At 38.3% G+C, this 23,674-nt stretch overlaps 1 protein-coding gene across 2 annotated transcripts; it reads left to right on the top strand.

Moving 5' to 3' along the window:
* Window positions 1-5,478: 5,478 nt before the first annotated feature.
* LOC144450496 (transcription factor Sp9-like) lies at window positions 5,479-23,463 on the top strand. 2 transcript variants are annotated; one of them, XM_078141133.1, is made up of 2 exons: window positions 5,479-5,604; window positions 21,007-23,463. In XM_078141133.1, the coding sequence occupies exons 1-2, from the start codon at window positions 5,584-5,586 to the stop codon at window positions 22,306-22,308; spliced, it is 1,323 nt and encodes a 440-aa protein (XP_077997259.1). In that variant the 5' UTR covers window positions 5,479-5,583; the 3' UTR covers window positions 22,309-23,463. The 2 variants fall into 2 exon arrangements, with proteins under 2 accessions (XP_077997259.1, XP_077997260.1); XM_078141134.1 differs by lacking the exon at window positions 5,479-5,604 and adding an exon at window positions 5,791-5,941.
* Window positions 23,464-23,674: the final 211 nt, after the last annotated feature.

Here is a 23,674-nt window from a genome sequence, read left to right as displayed (position 1 = left end):
CTGTAGAAGTTTGGCGTTAATGCTTCCACACTCCAATAAAACGATTCAACTATTTAGTTTTCGTGCAAAGTGTAGTTGGACGGCGATAAAAAAAAGACCCCTCAAATTGCGGTGTATATTGCGTCAACTTTGTTTTTGTCTTTTTGGCCAAGATTGATCGACAGACTATGTAGAGTTCTCGGTCGAGCCGATCACAATTTGAATGCGATGAAGAGGAACACGGGCACAATAATGGTGCTAATAACTCTGTGATTTTTTTGTTGTTCATACCATAGGCGCGGTTGTTGTTTTTCTTCGCTTGAAATCAGCTCACAGACGTGTTTGCTCTGCTTCAGTTGAGAGGGATGCTCGCTGACACAGCCCGGTGACTTGGACCGGGAATCTGTATACTGTTGGCAAATATATCGCAATCTGTTCACGAGAGTTCAGTCAATTTCCGCCGTTGATTAAACCCAGATTGTTTTTGTTGGCATTAAAAATTTAGCAAACTAAGAATCAAATGCAGTGAAGCAGGCGATAATACAATAACTGACTAACTGTTCTTAATAAAGTTGCATTTTGAATTTGTAAAAATGAAATTTTATAAAAGTTTGGTTATTTGAAGTATGCATCGTATATTATTTTACAGATAATGGATAAATTTATTTCTACCTGCGGAGAGTCGGATGGCGTTATAATTATGGGCTCCTCAGTGTTCTCTGTTTTTTTTAAAAAAAAAAAAAAGTTTTGGTTCCGCGGCAAGTAACACAACAGACAAGCCTGGGAAAACACTGTTCGTTCCTTAATTACTAAGGAATTGAATACAGAAATTACTAAAAAGTCGATCCTCGCTGACTAGGTCTGCAGGGAGCACTCTGAGCTGTCTGCGTCTTTGTTTTCAAAGCCAAAACTTTACATATTGCGGCCTTTTCTACCTTCCGCCTCTGTTATCCAAGTCGATACCCACTGCGATTTCTTTGTTTCCATTCAACGATCTTTACCAATGGAAGAGAATCGTAATAAGAAGAATGAACAGGGGGGTAGAACATTTGAAAAGTTGCGAAATCGCTCATTTGTGAAGGAGCCGTGTTACAATTTGAATGAAAACAACAGAGGTTAATAATTAAGAAGGTGTTGCATACTTGAGTAAACAAATATGCAAACAACCATACAAAAGCTTGAAGTATGAATTGTCGGGCAGACAAGCGGCGTGTAAGGAGAACACCACTTGTGCTGTAGTTGATATATAAAGTATTCACTCGGAAGTGTAAATATATACACACTAAATCGTAAAACAAACACCTCAGCTCAACTCTATTTGCTCAGGTTAAAGAAGGAGGAACGGGCGTATCGGGTCGCCAGCTCGTGGGCACTTTCAAATTCCAGAAGTCCAGAGGAAACAACAGGGAAGAGAACGGAACCATTAACTGTGAGTTTACGACTTTTACAGTCACGTTGGTGAATTGGAGATAGGTTGGGTTTAGGTCATAAATGTACTCGAAGAGTCCATATGGGGGTTCGAAGACATCAAACACATTCTAAATCATTTTTGTGATTTTTTTAAGTCATCAAAATATGGGCGGGGCAAGGCGTGTATTTAGATGAGATGGAATTACAGGCAAATCAGATTTAAACAGGCACATCATTCAATATCTTCAAATAACTGTTTAGAGTTCAACGCGATAAGTCAAGGTACTTGGTTGACGAATCCCTCTATAACCGGGTGGCATGTTCCAATGTTTTCATTAATCGGACTCTAAAAAAAAGTATCACAAAGAGCGGTTGTTTAGTCGGTGTAACACCGGTAGCGCTGTGTGAGAGTGCGTAAGACTGGTGGCTATGTGTTGGTGTGTTTTTTATTGAAGCGGTGTATCATGTTTCATGAAATGGACATTATCCGTAGTGTGTGTGTATAAATTACAAGTAACAGTGCACTTGTCAGCTACTCAAAACAAACTTGCTACAGTGTAACAAATGGATTTAGCGTTTTGACGTAAAAGAGCAGACTTAATTGTAAGCTATACCCTAGCTGTGAAACACCCTTGCCAAAAGGAACCCAAACAACCTTGTTTGTTTTACTGATTTGTGTATAGCACAAAATCAATACCAACGAGACTGAAACTTTCTGTGCGCTATTTGCACGTGGGCAAGTCTAGATTTCTACTAGTTAGTAGTAACGTAACGGTTTTGACGTGTCGATATTTGAGCAGATGGTTTGAAGTGCTGAGGGCGAGGGCGGCTAGATCCGCGTACTTTACAGTGAGCCTGTCGTTTGCGACGCCGTAGGTGAAATAAAAAAGCCGAGAATATATTAAACATCTTGGGTCGTTGTAAATTGAGTATTGTCGCCTTCTGCTTAGTCCACGAAAGGGTGTTAATAGTTTGATTGGGTGCTTGCGGAAAACTCACAGCATTATTAGGCGGTGAATCAATACTTTGTACTACGACACTGGCTAAGTGTTTTGCGTTGTGGACAGTTTGCGAGTGCACTGCACTGGTAGCTTTCCTGGTCGACGTTCATACAGCTGCGATTTTTTTTGAAAAAGAAAAGTCCTCTATATCGGAGTCGATACACGCGGCTGGCTACAAACTCGATTTTTCTGATCGAGTGAATCGATTTGCTTATGGTTTTGGTGTGTGTCTACATGCTTAGTGGATTTCAATAGAAAAACCAACACTCTGTGTAGTGTTAGTGTCAAATTGGTTAAGGTAACCATTGTAACATAATATTATTGAGTCGACTGTGAGTTGTCTCGGCGGGGTTGTGACGCTCCGTATTTATCCCTGTTCCAGGGCCGGTTCTCCGTCGGCCTGATCATGTCAGAGAAAGGTGGAATCCCCCTCCCCCTCAACGCCCAGCGACACTCCCCCAGCCACCCAAAGGGAAGACCGGTTACGCCTTAAGCTCTCATAATGGTGGTTTGCCTTGTTGATTCAAATGATTTTCCACTACGGTTTTTTTTTTGTCCGGGCAAGAAAGAATCATTTGTCGATTTTTCGTTTTTGTGCAGCTAAAAATAGAAGTCGTGCTGTGCTTCCCTGTTACTAAAAAAAAAAACCTACCCACTGACCCATCAACTTTGCTGTGTTGCCCGTCTTGTTTTTTGACGAAGTGACATAAACAATTAAAGCGTAAAGGAAAGAAACCCACCAACACGTGTACGAACACTTAGGAATTCGTTAGGGTTCGACAACACCCGATAATAGCAGCGATTTTGAACGACAAGTACACATGAAAAAAACCCGGGTCATTTAATGTGTACCGCGGAGTCGACAGACTACTGCATACAAGCACCCAAGCTTTAATGGTTCCACATGGCCTCAGGCAAAGGCCCATTTCACATTCAATAGAAACGCCGCTTCAGGAACTAACACCACATGTTAACTTCGATCGTCTTATTTTTAAATTTCCCCCACCATATCGAATCAATTTCGGGGTAAAACTTGGAGTCTCAATCTATCGTTATTCTGTTAATTGTTATTTTCTTTTCGTTTTGAGAAAACTCGTCGTTCAACTTCCCAAAGTAGACATTACCTCTAATGGCAGGTGGAGGCATCGATTGGCGTAAAGGGCCTTCACGAGCGCTTTTGTCATAGCCAAGTGGCAGTTTACGGCGTTTGTAACACCCCCTTATTTAGATTAGTTGAGATAACTCGTTTAGAAGGTGCTGATGCAGGAATTGACTACACGCCCTGTCCCAATTTACACGCAATAGAGGCACAAGACACGGGGTTCTTTAAAGAAGTGCTAACGGCCATCGCTGCGAAATGGTAGGACTTCACTCGATGGCTACCTGTGAAACTTACAGTAAATGCGAAGTTGGAAATGGATTGCATTTGAGTTGATGTGTAGATTTCAGAATTGTCGTAACTGAAATATACAACAGTGGGATTAATGGCATGATGTTCTTAATGTCTTCATTGGGTGCTTATAAGTTTGCCTAAGTGGGTTGGTATTAAAGGCATATAAAAAGAGGGTGCGATTTACTGTAACTCGACCAACGGAGAAAGCTTGACGCTCATTACTAACAACTGCTGACGGATCCGGGTGACTCGACTGCGATTTTTGTAGGCGTACGGGGATTTGAATGAGATTGCCACGTTCACTGAAAGCACCACGAGAAGGCAATTCAAAGTATCAATAACGGCATGAAAATAACCCGCGGCGATCTGGTTCATTTCTGCCGGTGTGCCATCAATCAAACCCCGCCAGACAATCTGCCGCTTCGCTCGTTACAGTATCACTCACCAAAACTGACTTGTTCTCCCATTTTTTTTATCAGACTGAAAACAGAAATTTTTGACAATTTCAAAGTCTTAGGGAGTTGGACTGCTAATAGTCTGAACTGTACCTTTCTACTCCTCGGCTTACTTGAGCAAAAACTATGTCTTAATACGACTCGGCTTTCAGAAGGGGAGGGGCTACATTTCCCAGAGGTGGTCATGCCACCGTTTCTGCCGAACACCTTCCACTTTACATTGTGCGAAAATTATATTTGCCCCCTAAGCACAGTGCAGATGGGGTGAGTTTTCGCATCTCTTTTTAGCCATCCTTTTGTTGAGCAGAAAACTCTTTTGACATGGTCAAATGTGAAAAGAAAACAATATAAACTCATTAAAACAGCCAAATCAGTAGAACTCGGGTCTGCTCAGTTTTTGTCTATAAACCGTAAGTCTTATCCGATACCTGGGGGCAAGATACATTTTTTTTGTAATTTTCAATGCTTTTTTTTATAACACGACAATTTACTGTGTTTCTTTCCTGCATTACAGCTGCGCAAGTCACCTTTTCAATTCTGAATCTGTTCCGTTTTTCCCCCCTGTTTTGTCATTCATGCGCAGATCCTAAGCAGAGGACATCAGAGTAGAGTAGACCGCAGCTTTGCACAGTAATACATTTGGAGTATTTGCAATGAGACGGAATTGAGAGGTTCTTGCGGAACGAACACGATGCAATCCAAGCTCTAGTCAATATAAGTTGTCTCACAATGTCAGTCACAGTGCCATATAACGTTTATGTTGTATCCCCAATATTTATTTTAACACATAATTAATTTTGACGACTTTTTCCAACGAAAACCTGGTCTCAAGGATCCATAGAAAAGTTTCCGGTGGTTCAAATAATCGTATGATAATTTAAAGCAATTTTGATAAGCTTCATCAAAGGAACACAATACCATCAACTTCAAAGATTACCAATCAATTTAAAAAAACAATGTAACCATGGTAACACTTTTGCACATCTTCGTCATCAAACGGTTTATTTTTAGATAAATGAGAAAAAAAACATTAATTATTACTTCAAGATTTTCGAAAAATTATTCATACACTGTACTGAGCTAACACAAACTGTAATATTTCTTGGTCTTCTGCGCATGTGAAAAGTAATGGAGGGACTTCGGATGATTGGCGGATCAGCCAGATCGCGGTACTTCAAAGCCCGGGTAAGCGGCAATTATAGGGCCAAATGGGCGGGTCTGGTCATTTGCATTATACTCATCCGACTCAACACCTCACAATCTGTAAAAGTTTTTTGCTGTATAGGCCCACTTCACGTTTATAGGGCTACGGAAAAGAAACCATACTGAGGGAGAGCAGTGTATAATGGCGACATCCATGCTTGGGGTAAGATACTTCTCATCTTGCGTTCAATTCTAATTGTCGCAATTGCTCTCATTTACTCAACAAATTGGGTTTGTTAGAGACATAACTCGCCCAGTGATACTTGCCTCGTTTATAAAGCTTCCCTCAGCTGGTCCGTACTCACTGCACGCTTGCCGTTCTCTCGCTGTGTTGTCTATGACATGTCAGTTGCTGTCGAGGAAGCCATGGTCTTCGTATAGTCGCACCGTTTCGCTGTAAACCCTAATTCGGGAAAAAAGTTCGGAGTATCGGAAGAGTTGAGACTGTGTGTACGCTACACGTCCCTTTAGCTCCTACTGTGTTTCATTCATCAAACTTCGTAAGTACAGCCTTTCCGGTTTAACTACTGTTATTGCATTCGCTCCGTTTTGTTGCATGTTCACGATATTGGTCAGTTGGTGGCAGTTTGGCCATGTTCCTCCCGATCACGAATTTGGAATCTAACGCTGACTGTAATGGAGTGTCCAAACCTAACAACAGTACTGTTATGGAATACACGGACACCAGAATTGTTTTTTCCGGTCCGTCTTTGTCATAATACTGCGGCGGTGATATCGATAGTCGTGGTCAAAAGGGTTGGTAGCCCCGATGGGTCCATGAAATCGTCACTGAAACATACCCGGGTAATATTTGTTGTGTTATTGAAAACTGTTTAACTGGCAGGAATTGTAGGAAAAGTCGCTTCCGTATATCATTATATTAAGAGTGTCTTAGCTAAGAGAATTTAGCGTTTGAAGACCAGAAATTTAGCGCCGCCTGTTTTATTGTTATGGTGTCAGTTTGTGCGACTGTTTGTGAAGCCACTGTACAGCAACAATGAAACGGGACTATGCAATATCTCTCCCCGATCCACGCATACGTAAAAGTCGTTAGTGTTGCTTCAGTTTAGGCGCTCAAGCAGAAGAGAACCACCGTTTTATGAACAAGGTGTCCATTGCTTCGAGTCGCTGTTGCAGTGAAATTTGTGCAAGCCCGAAAAACCCCTACAATGAACCTTTTTTTTGCGAAGCGGTTGTGATATTTATATGTCAATGCAATACTACTGTATTGGGAACGAAGGACGCGATTTTCGCATTGTTGGACGCTGCCATGTCACCTTACCTACACTACTACATATTGACAAAATTAGTCTAAATTGATGTACACGACATCCAGACGGGCCTGTTTTATTTGTTGCTTGAAGGCACTAGTGTTTTGACATGAATATTTCACGTGGAAGTGATATTTTATCGCGAGGTTTACATAAATGTGCTAATGTGATTGACAATTTGAACATTTGTTAGTAGATAAGGTGACAATATTTCAGCGCACTGTATTATAGTGAAGGTGCCATAACTTGTTTTTGTTTGGAAACCTTTGAAATGGGTCAAAATTTATCACTTTACCAAAAATTCGTGTTTTTTGTCACCATCCGTGATACTTCAGTGTATATTTCTGAGATAATGATGTTCACTATGAGAAATGAGATCAGCATGGGTCGAACAGCAGTGATGCCTCAAGTCGAGTTCCCCACCGTCCCACTCGATGCTACATCCTCATTTAATCTGATTCATACTTTTACACGTCATTCCGTACCAAGCACTACATTCCTTATTACCTACAGTTTGGGGTGAAACTCTTCTTTTTGATGAGCAGAAAGAGACTGAAGTACTCAAAAAATGGAAATATACGCACAAATTCATGGGTAAACACTGAAATTGACAAAATACACCCCGTTAGAGATAACACTTAGAGAGGGAAGTACTCATCGAAGTTAGTCCGTAATTCTAAATTATCACGTTTGGTATAAAAATTGGTCTTCTGTGTAATTTATTTGTGTGACTGAGAAATGTACACGATTGTGGTTGAAGTGATACTTACAGCATGAAATAGACACGCACGTGTATATAAGAATCTTAATCATCATGTCTGGTCTCGGAAACTCTAAACATGAACTGAGAGGCAAGCAAATTTAGCGTGTCGGAGTAATCGTGATGGATTGATGTATTTCATGTTATCATGTCGGTTAAGCGAATTTACCTGGGTGGGTTGACGTTCGTCGCTGTCTACTGGACGTGAACAGAAAGAATAATCTCCGCTCCAAACCAAGCGTTGGAAATTAACATGCAAAGTACATTCAAGACTAAAACAAATACTATTTATTTCAAGCACCCTTGAGATCAATAATATTGATATATACCGTTATTTGATCGACGAAGCACTCTTAAAAAATTACAAAATAAAATCAACATTTGTAGTCAGGAAGCCAATATTTTGGTCTCAGGGGACGGCAGATTCGTAGTCTCGGTAGAAAAACCGTTCTACCATTTTGAATGTTTGTTAAAATTTGATTATAACAATTCTGTACCAGGTTTATTTGACTACGGCTTCGGGGAACTTGTTAAGTACTTTTTTCCTGCACGCTTTTGACTAATTACGGTAAAAAACACACACATACACATAGAATACTTGTCAACGAATTTCTCCGTTTTAGTAGTTCTCACGCTACCGCGTTTTATTTCATTTTTTATTCATTTTATGGACATTCTGTCAGTTTTTTAATAGCAGGTCTCCATTGATACCGTCTTTGTAATCACAGGAAGGGGCCAAAAATGTCATAACGCGTAAAAACCGGTGGTTCTATGCGTACTTCGCTCAATTCACCCAAGTAGTGTACTAAATGACGATATCATTTTTTATCAGATCAAATTTCCCAGAATTCATCATTTTTCAATTGTATGATAGAAAATTTAAATTCCATGTTACCCTCGTAGATAACTCAGCGCGCCAGGCAGTGATCTTTCTAATACAGATTTAGTATTAAATACCACGTTTAAAATGTTTGGACTAACTTAGAGAGTGTTTATCTTCTATTTCGAAATAATTGCAAGCATCGGCTTTGGTACAAGGTCGCAATAACGTCGTTAATTGCATGAAATTGACAATGGTGCTGCGTGCCAAATTTCTCGCGTTTGTTCTTTTGTCTCTCCGACGTCTGGCGTTTCTAGGTTTCGTAGAGACTGCAGATGGTACGTAACTTCGATAGTACTGTACCTCTGGGCGACCACTACAGTATTTAGGTCTCTGTCTAACCCGTGTAAAATACCTTGCAGAAAACGTTCAACGTAGCTGAATTCGCCCCGTGCAATGGATAGGTAGCCTGTAAATTCAAGCCAACACGTTGCTTATAGTGATATGCTGTATTATGTATTAAATATACCAGATGCTAAGCTTATAACACTCAACCACTCGAGTGCGTTTTCTACCGGAAATTGAGTCAATTTTGATAAGCTTTTGTGTGCATGATCGCTAAGGTTATACCTATATGTAATGTTCATCGCCGTACCTCTAGCACAGTTAGGAATCAACGCAACAATGACTAGAAAAAAAAAAGACAACAAAACCACCTCACACTTTTTAACAAACTAGATAACTGACACTGTTAGCATATATCGTAAGCTTAGCTGATTAATTGGCAATTCATTTACCCACGTGCCACGATAACCGTACTTTGATTATCAGACATGTATCAACGTTATGAAATTCTCCTTCGAGTAAAAACAAATGAAATTTGTGTAATTTTTATTTAAAACTCCCATTTTTTTTTTGAAATCGAAAAGAATGATGTATTACGAAATATCGTTTAATAGACTCATATCGCTCACGTTGTCTAGATCTTGATTACCCTTCCTTGTTTTCTCCGATGACATTTTCTTATGATGGCAACATGTCTTCATTATGGTTAACTCTCTGGTTGCGCTGCTTCAGCGAAATCAAAGAACCGAAGCAAATGATACACCATAAGTATACAAAGAAAACGTTTATTCAGACCTTTTTTTCTGAATTTGATATCTACATATCGCGTTGACTGTATGAGGAATTATTGGTACTTGTCTAAGCCAGATCATGGCCAGATTAAGGTGACTTGTTTTGGCGATTTTACTAGCTTGTTTGCGTTTTCTGCTCATCACATTCGAGTTATTTGTTTAAGGCTAATATCAGCTTTTTCGTGTAACGGAGATTAATTGATGTTTGTTTGTTCACCCCTCTGTCTTCTCCTTCTGAGTATTTGTCAACATTTAGAAAGTATTCCAAATATTGCCGCGCAAAAAAAATGCGAAGTTTTCTCGTTTTATCGTCCCTGCGATGCCCGGCTATGTAAAGAAAGGGGCTCCCCTTTATGAAATTTCTGTGAATTTGGCCATTTCCTCCTCAACGGATGAATGATTGAAATTTCACAAAAAGGGTCGATCTGTGTGTATCTGGTCCAAGTCAAGTTTTGGTTTCAATGCCAAAAAAGTTACAAAAACACACGGTATATTCTTTCCAGTTTACTTTTAAATACATAACACAAAGAATAAAAACAAACTAATCCCTAACTTTACTTTAGCTATAGTATAGATCCTATTCAACGTGTTTCACCTTTCTGGGGTTAAAATGGTACAGAAAAACAACTCACAAAAAATAAGCGTCGTGAAAGCTCCAAAAAGTAAGTTGCTGTGCTAACTTCTGATCCTAAATACACTGTGTCATAATCTTAAACGAAGCTTGGAATTAGTGAAAACCTTTTCTCTAATAAAATTAAATTGTATTTGCAAAGAAGGCCATGGGCTCTAATAGTTTACAAAATAGACGGTTCTGAAATGATAAGGCAAGTTTTATATGAAACCCAGTTTCTCATTTTGAATGCATAATATATGAAACTTGGAAGTTCGTTTAACTTAATATTTCATGAGCTTATCAGTGATACAAACTTATCATCGTGAATGGTTTCCACAAAACCATCTTGGGAGGAACTTCCTTCTCAGTTCATCATAACGAGGACAAAATGATAAGAAACGATACTCATTTTCTAAAGTGGAAAAAGTATGTGTGATATAAAAAAAATATCTTTCAGTTTCTCAAAACCGCACCACGATGACACTTAGAAAGACAAACAAGCAAAACTTTGAAAACTAAATTGAAAAAATCCATCATTAAGATAAACTCAACAACACTTAGTTTTTCTTTCAATTTTTTTTCTGTTTCCTTTTTCTTTTCGGGTCATGTACATTTCAATGAATAGACAAACGCCACAACACCGACTCATTAGATAATGTGATGACACAATTACATTGAAATTACTTTTGCTATGGATATGAAATCAACAACCCTTTGTAATGAAAAAAAACTACAAGTAATATTCAGATGTCACAAAATGAATGGGTTACCATTTTTGTGTGTGTGTGGAAAAAAACCCTTCAAATAATGTTTAGGTTTCACAAAATGGAGATGAAGGGGGTCATCATTATTATTATTTTCTTAAACAATCTTTTAGGTATACAAGGCAGTACTTTACGTATACGCTACCGGTTCAAAAACCCTGAGCTATAGGTGAGGTCTGTTTGGGTTGCCATGTTGTGTATACACTTTGCTACACAGGCGTGTCTATCCAGGTGAAAACAGCGTTTTAGACTATTTATCAAAAATCTGCTTTTAACTTTGGGAAAAGTGAAGGGCAACATTTTGCTTTATTGCACACTTGAGGACCAATCATAAATAAAGTGCATCAATTCAAATACTTATCTTGTTTAGTGTGAAACAACAAGATTGTCCGGTTGCTGTCATGCTTCGGTCGTGTCACTGTACGCGACCTTAATACTTTCCACCATTATGAGCCACACACATGATTTATGGGAGACGCTGATTTGAGAACCGATTCAACATGCAACAAAAAACCCACTCGGGTCAATTGTAGACGGGGCAAGTAACACTCGATCGAGTACATTAACAATTCAAACACATTTACTTTCCTTCTAAAGTAAATCTCACACTATACTTTCAATTAATGACCGCTGATAATCACACTTTTGGGTTTATACCACTACAGTTTGGTCTGACAACGATCTGAAAACTCTCTGAGACTGCTTGGTCCATTTTCAGCGGTCCACCAAAGAGAAAATAAACCCAAGCTGGCATTTAGTATCTTATTGCACTAAAAACAAACTGTGTGTTTTCCTTTACCCCTTTCTACAAGAGAACCCTACTTAAATCAATACACATTGTCATGCCATACACTGCAAGTTAAAAAGAGTTAGACTTTAATGAAGTACCCAATGGATGATATAATTAAGGGTGTCTTGAGTTGTTGTTTAGATTGGTCAATTCTTTCGATTCTCCAAATGCTTATTTTTGTTAATGAATACCTTACTTACACTGTTCGATATCTTAGAATCGAAGCCGGTCGATGTGTGTTCATAGTCGTGGTAAATTAGATGTCTTTTAAAAATGAAATTGAGATCAATTCTTAAGGTTCTGGTTTTTGGTTTCGTCGACTTCATTGTTTCTTAAGAGGACCTCATTAGAATTGTCACTAAGGGTGAAGATCTTTTCACTTTGCGCATTCGTGTGTGCCTTCTGTTACGCGGCTTTGCATAGCTCTCTCTCTAGCTGTGTCCGCTGACTGACAGCGCAGCACCGTGTGGACAAACATCCATGTCCCGTTGAAACCAGCCCAAGCGCTAAGCTAAAACAGCGACGGTCCCTCCTTCCGAACAACAACAGTTCGGTTGTACTGGTACCAGCACACTACCAGTTCGTAATGCAACATTCTTTGTGATTGGACTTTTATCGCTCATACAGGTAACAATTCGTGTGTGTTAGCCAATCCGTAACAGACTTGTATTCGGTGTTAGAATCAATCGACCTGTGACCGATGCAAAGGTCACACTCGGCTGAGTTAAATTTAAGCCAGCAACCAGTCACTGTTTTATCAACATAACACCTTCATGAAATATTGCTATCATGGAGCAAAAGTATCCGTTTAATTTATCCAAACATAACTGGCGACTCTCCGCATAGAAATTATTAAATTATCGACGCGGAAGGGGGCTGTAACTTATCATATCTCACAGAATATAATTACAACATTTTTCTAAATTGTTTACACAATTTTACAAGGTTCCCACAAATATGACGATACTATTTTGGGGGCTATAAATCTTGATGACACACACATGCTTTTCAGGGACCCGGTCGGGTGTTTGTGCGTTTATCGTGTATCAATAGCTACGTATTGAATTGAGCTTTGTTGCAAGTAAAATCTCTTTTTGTATAAATATTAAACTGATATTATTGAAGGTAAAATTGATATGTATGTATGTAACCTTTATTTGACTCGTCATCTCAGTTTTCGCGGTATTATTGAGGCTGTTTGAGTTCAAATCCCAACGCTCTGGTGTAACCTTTTCAGGTGCAGACACAAGTGGCAAAAATAGACCTAAACGCTTATTTTATTTTATTTTCTCTCAAAAAATTACTTTTAATTACAAATTTTGACAGAATTAATAAAATGTATACTTTTTTGATGATCTGTGTCTAAAATAAAGTTTGAATACACAAAAAAATGTACAGCGCAACAAAAATATGTTAACATCATTTAGGCGGGAAATTTGTGTTGGGTACTACCTTATTAGAAGACAATGTAGTCTGACTAAATCGTCCGGCAGTGTTGTGTAGTATTCCATGTTTGTTTGTTTGTTTGTTTTTATAAAACTGCTATTTCGTAGAGAAAAATACTAAGATTGAAAAATGCTTATCGTGTGCGGAAATTGGTAACGATTTTTGTATGTGTCACGAGAAACGTAAAAATTGAAACCACATTAAACCACAAAAGAGCTGTTGCAAATGATGGGCCTGGCCACATCTCGTGAAGATGACAATATGGCTTCCTCAAAGTTGTCTAATGTGGTTTAACCAGTAGCCATTAATTGTGACAACATAAACATGAATAACCTATTTTTTTTGTCCCCATTTTCAAAATCCAACCTGTAGGCCTAACACCCTTTCATAAACTTAAAAAGTCACAACTTAAATACACAAAACTAACAATGTCGTCAAAATCATGAGTATAGCCGCGTCCGGTGATCATAAATTTCGGATTGATATAAAAAAAAATTAACATTCGAGCACATCTCTTGTCTTGCTCTACGAGTGTGTGCTGGTTGACAACGTCAAACAAAACGGTGTAAAATACACCTTGAAAATAGTTTCGGGTCTGGTTCCCTTGATGTTTCCGGTATTGCCATGGAGATATCGATATATTTGAATATTTTACTGATTGGATCGTCTGAAATTTCTGAATTTGAATTTCAAATATACTTCAGTTTTGACATGTGAAAATAACGACTTCCCGTATAACCTGATGGCGTGTTTGTTTTTGGAATGTTACGGTACTTAATCTAGTCTAAGCATGGTTACCGGTTGAACTAACAAGTTGGAATTCAATGACCCGAGCATACTTTCACTGTAAGAACACACCAAATCATGACTTTTGAGAATTTCTTAAAGAAACTTGAAATTGCTTTAAGAAGTACAAGTGGATATATATGCCATTGGGGTCAGATAGGATGGGGTGGCAAACAAATAAATACACTATCAACAAACAAACAAACAAACATGTGTGCACACATACACATACACATACACATACACATACACATACACATACACATACACATACACATACATATACACATACATATACACATACACATACACACATATATACACCTACCTACCTACCTACATACCTACATACATACACACACACACACACACACACACACACACACACACACACACACACACACACACACATATTGTTTCCTACTGCTAGAACGAACTGAAGTAAATCGTTCTATGTAATGTGGCAGAACAATATTTATCAGCCACTTGCCTTATCGCCAGAGATTTGTAAATCCATTTCGACTAGGCTAATACGAGTCAACGACACCAATAAATTATTTCTCAATAAGAGTCGGTAAGTTCTATTCGTTGTAGATTTCAACCAATTATATTCTAATTATGTGTTATGAATATCTTGCTTGGCATCAGTTATGACGCTTGAAGGCTTGAATATGAAATAAGAACAAGTTTTCTATGAACAGCACCGTTCCATGTTACATATATGTGAAGATATCGTCGATGTTTCAATTCCAAAAAAAACTCCCGAAAAGTGTTTGGTTTTTTTGCAGGAGATAATTCTGGTATACCTAAGTTTAGCATTCGTGCAATGTTTCACCATATTTTTGCTTGAATGAATTATTTTGACCCCATGTATACTTTGAGGTGGCGACTATTTCTCAGTTCCCTGTACAAGTTTGAACATGTGGTTTCAGAATAGCAAAATTAACGATGATGTACGGTAGCGATAATCAATCAAACCTCATTGAGAAGCCGACCGTCGCGAAGGTCATTCGGTCCTGGCCATCGTCAAAACTCCTTTCCCTCCCAAAACCGAAATCAAACAATTAACATATAACTGAACCTGGTTTAAATCATCCGATATTGACGTTGCGATTATCAACAATTTACTCATAAATCGACTAAAGTTGTCGTATATTTCTTTGTCATTCTCTTTGTAATCGAATTCATAGCTGGCTGTCCCATGTTTGTCTATACTTGAGCGATTTTGCATAGTATCTCTATAAGGGTGCTTCAATCAAGTGTCCCTCGTTTTTCACCCTGTCAATTCCCCTTTGTCTCGATACCGCCCAGAGTTTACGAAAAGTCGACCGTATCGACAAGTTTGTCAAGTTAAACGTGGAAAGTTGACAGCTCTATTAAAAAGACTTTGTGAGACACAGGGTGGTTTTGGGTGGTAACGCGGAGGTGAGCTACTCTCAGTGAAAAAGGAGAAAACAATATACTGTGTGTAAACGTTACTCGAAACAAAACTCGAAAGTTTCATCCGACAAATATTTATTTCATGACTGAGACTTCGATTATATCGTTTTTTCTTCGTAACCCATATAACCCGATTACTTCCAAGATGAGTCCGCAAGACGGTTAAAAGATTTTTTCTTTGTCATTTGTTGGAATTTGCTCTAACAAATTTTGAAAGCATTGTTTTTATATTTTCCACTTTTAGAAAATAGTCTTCGATTTCATTATGTAAAACAAGTTTGAAGCAAATTTCAAATGGTTAATCTAAATGACTTTGGGTACGTACTCACTGGGGTTGTTTTAGCTGTTCTAAAAGAAGTTGGTTAAATTCTAAATTTTGGCTGATGACTCTATTACACATGCGCACCAGAAACTAACTTAAATTGGCCATATGGATAAAAATTGGCTATTTTTTTTTTTTAAATTTTTTAATTGATAGAAAAACTCTACTACCTTTTTTCTATTTTGGCAATCAGTGTGGAAAAGCACGTACTTGTTTGTTACACAATAAATTGCAAAACACAAAAGGTATGTAAAATGTTTGTTATTGTACATACAGTACCAATTAACACATTTTTCAATGTGTTGCAATTCATTTAGTTACAAACAATGACTTGATATAATTTATGTTCTTTTAATTTTTTTTTTCCAAATAGCAAAACATAGAATAGTTTCTTTATCAATTAGAAAATCGAAAATAAACAGTCAATTTTTATCCATATGGCCCACACTACCATGAAGTATGTTCACTCTACTTACGCGGTGTCATTTTAAGTGGAATATTATTTTTATGTAATATTTTATTTTACTAATCTTCGAACAAACATCAATCGCCATGTGTTTACTACATTAGCTACAAATCAAGATATACAATCTTTATTCCCAATTATGAGACAGACAGACAGACAGACAGACAGACAGACAGACAGACAGACAGACAGACAGACAGACAGACAGACAGAGAAGAACACAAATACACAGAGACAGAGACACAGAGACAGAGAGAGATAGAGAGAGAGACAAGGAGAGACAGGGACAGAGATAGAGACAGAGAGAGATATAAAGGGAGACAACACGACAATCAGAGACACAGGCAGGCAGGCAGAGACAGACAGACAGACAGACTGACAGACAGACAGACAGACAGACAGACAGACAGACAGACAGACAGACGGGCAGACTGAGAGAGGGGTGAGAGATGGGAGGGGAGAGACAGGGGTGGATAAGGAGGGAGGGAGGAGAGGAGAGAGAAGGGGACGTCTGCCCGTACAGTCAGTATAGTTTACGTCACATTTGTTTGTACGGACATTGAAGCGGTCACTGCGACATTTTCTCATGAAAAAATTACCGTCTAAGAACATGATAGAACAACGCAACAACCATATGTCACCGCATCTAAAACTGTGTTCATTGTCTTTACAGTCACCCCAATTATCACAATAAAGGAATTTCATTATTTGTACAAAGTAGGTGTTTTGGCGGGAATGTGCGATATGTAAACCTCAGACCACATTTGTGGTCTGAGGGTAAACATACACCTCCATCCGATACGGTGGAAATGTACACTAATACAGGGGGAGGGGTGGAGAGGGTTAAGGGGATCCAAAGATAGCTTATTTATCTTTTATACTCTATTAATATTTAATAATTTATCAAAAGATTCCAATTGAAGGCGGGATGTATTTTCTCGCTTCGGATATTAAAAAAATGTTCAATTTCATAATTTTCAAGAAATTTCGTCAAATTTTATGGAACTTTGCAAACCAGTAAACTGTCGTAAACTTTTATTTTAAAATCAATATAATAAAATAACCAACCTTTACTCATCTTCTAGTTACCTAAAAGTGGCCATATGGATGAGGGTGGTGTATATATTTTAAATTTTAAATTTCTAAAACAATTTTATCATGGTTTCCTACTTTGAAAAATCAATGTGAAACAACATATGCCAAGTCCTTATTTGTAACTCAATAAATTGCACACACAAAACTCATAGTGTGTTAAACTTTATGTTATTTTGCGAACAATACACACATTTTAGCTTTTTGCAATGTATTGAGTTACAAACACAGACTTGGTCAAAATTGTTTCAAATTGATTTTTCAAGTAGGAAACCACGATAAAATTATTTTATAAATTAAAAAAATCCAAACTAAATATCCGATTCTCATCTATATGGCCAATTTAATTAACATGCATTACATTCTAAGAAAAATAGCGGTAAAGCCAGAAAAAACAGTCAGTTTGACAAAGCCTGTAGACTTGATCAAACGATACATTTAGAATCCTTGCTTGACACAAGAACAAATTATCATTTATTATAAATCTTAAAAGTTTGTAAAATCGTGTGCTACTTCATTAAAAAAGGCAAATCGGTTAAACCATCACGTGTCTGTATAAAGTGTATTAATTTAACTATTTTTGTAGAAAGGAGAAACGAAAATATGACTCGTAACTATAGTAACAATAAAAATAAAAAACAACGGTTTCAGTCCATTGAGAATTCTATTGTTCTATCGTCTATGTCTCATTAAGGTCTACCCCCTTTTCGTTAAAGTGGCCATATGGATGAGGATTGGATATTTATTTTGGATTTTTAATTTATAAAACAATTTTATCATGGCTTCCTACTTGAAAAATCAATGTGAAACAACATAGACCAAGTCTGTGTTTGTAACTCAATACATTGCAAAAGACTGGTAACTGTGTAAAATGTTTGTTACTGTACGTACAATAACAAACTTTTTTAAAACACATTTTTAGCTGTATTGAGTTGCAAACACAGACTTGGTCAATGTTATTCCACACTGATTTTTCAAGTCGGATGCCATGATAAAATTGTTTCATAGATTTAAAAAATCCAAAATAAATACCCAATCCTCATCCATATGACCACTTTAACGATGTTACCGTTTGAAAGGTTAAACATGCTAAGGACAGAAAAAAAAATCATTCAAAGTAGTACAGCTTACTCCAACGGTGACGTCACTCTTCAAACATTACTGACGGTACAGTGTGTCTCCATGGAAACCAACATCCACTCCTGGTGACGTTTATATCAAAGATTACCACCTTATAACTGGTTTATACCAATAGTATATTTCAGGGTTAATGAGGTGCCTGCTAATGAGAACCTTGCGTTGTCATGGTTACATTGTGTACGTTTCATTAGATTGATCTGAAATTAATTTACAAGGATGAAATTGTACAACTGGTGACGTAATATTGCTGATTGCAGAAAATTGAATAACAACTCACTCACCATATGTTTCTTGAATTGAAAAATGTAGACAATGTACAGATAATAATTGCTTCTGGATAGTGTTGGTGGTGGTGGTGGTGGTGGTGGTGGTGGTGGTGACGATGGTGGTGGTGGTGGTGGTGGTGGTGGTGGTGGTGGTGGTGGTGGTGGTGGTGGTGGTGGTGGTGGTGGTGGTGATGATGATGATGGTGATGATGATGATGATGATGATGATTCAAAATATCATCATTAACATCATTACTATCAACACTACAACTGTCATCCTCATCACCACCACCACCACCACCACCACCATCATCATCATCATCATCATCACCAACACCACCACCACCAACATCACCAGCATCATCATCACTATCACCATCATTATCACCATCATAATCGTCATCATCATCGTCGCCAACCGGAAGAAACGTCATAAAAACGTATCACCAAACTCCTTCAACAGCCTATAATTGATAGATCTTAATCTTTCCTATAATTAGTACAACTAGTAAAGCTAACACCAAGGTTTGTACTTTGTAGCCCATAAAATGTCGTGTACTCGTACTCAACTCCCAGGATTCAGTGTCAGTTTTAACGCATAGAGCTGGCTAAAACTCCAATGAGTCCTTTTGTATCAGGTGCACAAACCTAACAACACCACGTCCTTCATAAACACATATTGGAGACTGTTTCCTGTACTGAAGTATGTTTGTCAACGTTGTCGATTTCATGAAACTATTAGTATTCAGTTTTCTTCATGTTTAAGATTCAGAGAACTACGTTGTTGATTTCATCTGGATTTATTTGTAGCTGTTAATTTCAGTGTATGTTTCACAGCAGTGTATTGTCGATTATGTAGCTGGTTCTAAAACATGTCTCTTTCACATTCCGGTTTGGTTTTTAGAATTCAAATTTCAAAGTATATTTGGAAAGGTTCGGACAAGCTTAAATTTATACGATTGTCTGAAGGCGAAACAGTAGTGTCTTCCGAGTAAAATTGGTATGTTTCGCAGTACTATGTTGTCGATTTCATGTGGCTTATTGGTTGGTTCTTTACACGTTTATGTTTCACAACACTGTTGTAGATTTCATGTTAGATGATTCTTTACACATGTATGTTTCATAGCACTGTTGTGGATTTCATTGTGGATTATTAGATGGTTCTTTACATGTGTATGTTTCACAGCACTCTCTTGTAGATTCGATGTAAGTTATTAGATGGTTCTTTACATGTGTATGTTTCATAGCACTGTTGTAGATTTCATTGTGAATTATTAGTTGGTTCTTTACATGTGTATGTTTCACAGCACTGTGATGTACATTTCATGTAAGTTTATTAGATGGTTCTTTACATGTGTATGTTTCATAGCACTGTTGTAGATTTCATTGTGAATTATTAGCAGGTTCTTTACATGTGTATGTTTCACAGTTGTAGATTTCATGTAAATTACTAGTTGGTTCTTACATATGTGTGTTTCACAGCACTGTATTGTAGATTTCACTTACATTACATTATAATTGCCGGTTTTCTACGAAATGTATGTTTCATAGCACTCTTTCGTAAATTTCTTGTGAATTATACATAGGCTGTTATTAACATGTGCATATATCAAAGTACAGCGTTGTATATATCACGTAGATTACCACTTTCGTCTCTTTCACAAAACATGTTGCTGGTGTCGGCCACAAATGAAAACAGCTCGCAGCAAGGACGAGATACGCCTTGAGAACACTATCCAAATGAAATTTAGCAAATTACAGTCATTCCGATGGGCCAAATCTAACGGAAATTGTTGGTTCCCTAACAACGCATCTCCATGGTAACCTCCGGCCAGGCCAGGGTTAAAAAGTTACACCTCCATCATATATATCATGTGCATAGATATAGAATGTTCTTTGTTTCCCGCCTAAAAAAAACTCAGAGTCAGACAATGATCCTGAGATGAACAAATAGGCAGGGTAGTCATGGTCCCTGTTAGTTTTATAGGCAAATAAAGCCCATCTGAAATGGAGCAACTTTTGTAATCTGTGCCATTCAACATGAGGGAAGTGTCATTAAACTTAATAAAAGAGCAAGAAGGTAATATTTTGATGACAGTGAAAAAAAGAGTTTATGACGGTGGTAGTTTTGTACGCGTTACTGCTCGACAATTATATCCGAATTACCAAAAGAATTTTCCAAATTGAGCAGCTGATTACACGAACTTTATCACCGTTCTTCGTCTAGGTGTGTATTTAAGTTAACCTATCATAAGAACGCCCGTTAACTGTTAAATCTGAAAAAAAATCGAACCCAGCCTATTGTGTGTATTGATATCCCTTGCGCACGTAAAAACTCTTTAGCCGTGGCTCATTCGCTCACATTGTAAGCTCCTAAATCTCAACGAACTAACAACGCCGTTTTTCACCTTCCTTAAAGTTAATTTATAGTGATTTCTGTTTTTTTCTTGAAGGAGCAGCCACGACCCGGAGCAACTCCTTTAGCCATGTTAGCAGCAACTTGTAACAAAATTGGGAATAGGAGCCCTCCTCCGTTAGCTGATGCAGCCATTGGGAAAGGGTTTCATCCTTGGAAGAAAACTACCCCAAGTTTGGTTAACCAGAGCAGTATCACCAACCCACGAGTCGGTGCCCTCGGTTCGGTAGATACAAGTCTACCCGCGGGGATTTCATCTTACTCTTTGTCGCAATCGTCGAATCCCATGACGTCGTACGCGAGTGACTTGTTCATCCCTAACGTCGCTTCCCAGATGCGGAGTTCGCAGTCGGACTTGACGGGACAGCCGGCAATTATACAGAAAGTTCACGGAGGAATGTCCGATGGCTTTTCTACTATGTCCAGTATGTATCAAAGAATGGGTGTTGGACATCCTTACGAACCAACTGCGTGGTTCAAACCAACGGCTCATCATGGACTTTCGGGTGAAGTTGCGTCGAGTGGGAGTACTTGGTGGGACATGCATACAGCAGGCACTCCCAACTGGCTAGACCCTGTGCAGAATGCCAGTACGTCACTGCACTCACAACTCCCAAACTACGGTAGTTGTTCGGACTATTCCTTAGCAGCTCACCAAGCTCTTTCAAGCAATCATGCAGCCCAGTTGCTTGCAACTCCACCACTTTTACAGGACAGTTTTAAAACCATGCTTCCAACCCATTGTGACGTCATGAGTATGCCTAACATGACATCCCCTCTAATGACACAACCAGGACTCACAGGATTGTCAGCGGCTTCGCGGGCCACTCGTCGATACACTGGAAGAGCAACATGCGACTGTCCGAATTGTCATGAAAACGAAAGGCTTGCAGCGGCCGGCAAAAGTATTCCCAAAAAGAACATTCACAGTTGTCATATACCGGGATGCGGTAAAGTGTACGGAAAGACCTCACACCTTAAAGCTCATCTCCGTTGGCACACGGGCGAGAGGCCATTCGTGTGTAATTGGCTGTTTTGCGGGAAGCGTTTCACACGGTCCGATGAACTGCAACGCCACTTACGAACCCATACGGGAGAAAAACGATTCGCATGTCCCGTCTGCAACAAGCGGTTTATGAGGAGTGACCATCTAAGTAAACACGTAAAAACACACAATAACGGGGGAAGCGGAAAACGCAGCGGCAGTAGCAGCGGTAGTGACACAGAAAATAGCCAGAGTGGTCCGCCAAGTATTCCACCGTCTACACCGGGAAGCGTGACCACACCAACGCCAACACAGGCCGACACACCATCAGACTCTAAATCTCAAATCCCATAAGTTATATACCTACAGAATCCCTAGTATATTCAGTTTAGTAAGTAATGAAATGAAAACTTACTATTTGAGTACATTGACGAGAAATCCGCCGATTGTGGATTTTCTGAACAGAGACCACCGAGACAACACGTAGGACTGATTTTTGAACGATTGGACCTTAAAGTCAAAGACTAGAACATTTTTATGAACAATGGACATAGATTCTATATTTGAAGTTAGCAGTGAACATATACAAGTTCTTTTGCGTTGCTATACTATAAGAACTTTTTCAACTTTATTCACAATGTTTATTATTTCATTAACTTGATGTAAATATCTCACCTGGCAGCTTTGAGTGCTTTCTGAGGCTGCTTTCGTGTTTTTATTTTTTTTTAAAGCAACAACGGAACTGTTACTTGTTCACTGATTTATAGATGTATCACTTCAGATATACATCCATGTAGATTTCCAAAACCCCTGGTACTAGTCGATTTCAGATTCTTTTTTTTTTAAACTGAAACAAAAAATACATATATGCAAAACAATAAACTCAGTATTGGTGTAACTCCATTTTTATTAAATAGGAGTCTGTTTAGCCAGGCTATTAGATGATCTGAACAGAACTCAGGGGTTTATTTTGCTTTCCAATATTTGTCATCCATTTGGCTAAAAAAAATAAGCAATATGTTAAGACTAAATTTACGGTATGAATTACAAAATAATCTAGCAATGGTGTCTTTTTGTTAGATAGGGATGGCAGTGTTAAACAAGCTACCAACAAATTGTTCACAGTATTGGACATTTCGATTTGCTTTTATAGCTGTGTATTGTACTAGCCGATCTAGCCTTTCTACCCAACCAGAAACTGTTAAATAGCTGAGTGTATTTTTTACCGCCAAGATGCAAATAGACACGAATATGCAGTATCGTTAACCTACTCTGGTTCCTACTACATTGCTGTAAGTTACGCAAATACAGAGTGAGAATTTGGAAGCAATTTTTTTATTTTCAAAAACTGGGAATGATGTATGTTTTGTTTTAATATTGAAGTGCAAACAAAATTACTGTTGAGTATCTAACATGTCTTTATAAGAGCCATCCCGTTAACAAACATTCCCTTTTTAAGTGTGTTTTTCATAATGGCATCAAGCAGTCAGTGGGTCTAAGAAGACAATAAATTCCTCTCAAGCAAAAAAAAACCATGCGGTGTCTCTTTTTATTGGTTGAACAAGGCCGTGAACGGTGTTAAAGAGAGTATTTTATACCGACAAACACTTGCAGTGTCTTTCTCAATGGTATGCTACGAATTTGCTTAGTTTGGCGCGAAGACGAGGCTTGGAGACCAATGTCCATAGGAGAAAACTTCAAACCCTTGGCAGAAGAATGA

The sequence above is a fragment of the Glandiceps talaboti genome, chromosome 20, assembly GCF_964340395.1.
Source record: "Glandiceps talaboti chromosome 20, keGlaTala1.1, whole genome shotgun sequence".
Taxonomy (NCBI): Eukaryota; Metazoa; Hemichordata; class Enteropneusta; family Spengelidae; genus Glandiceps; species Glandiceps talaboti.
Note: the sequence above shows the minus strand (reverse complement) of the source record. Positions and strands in the feature narration are given on the sequence as shown.

What these genes read in the sequence shown, in the direction of transcription:
- LOC144450496 (XM_078141133.1), top strand. Translation starts at nt 5,584, where the DNA reads ATGGCGACATCCATGCTTGGG. An exon ending in TGGCGACATCCATGCTTGGG is followed by an intron (nt 5,605 to 21,006) that starts GTAAGATACTTC and finishes TTTTTCTTGAAG; the next exon opens with GAGCAGCCACGACCCGGAGC.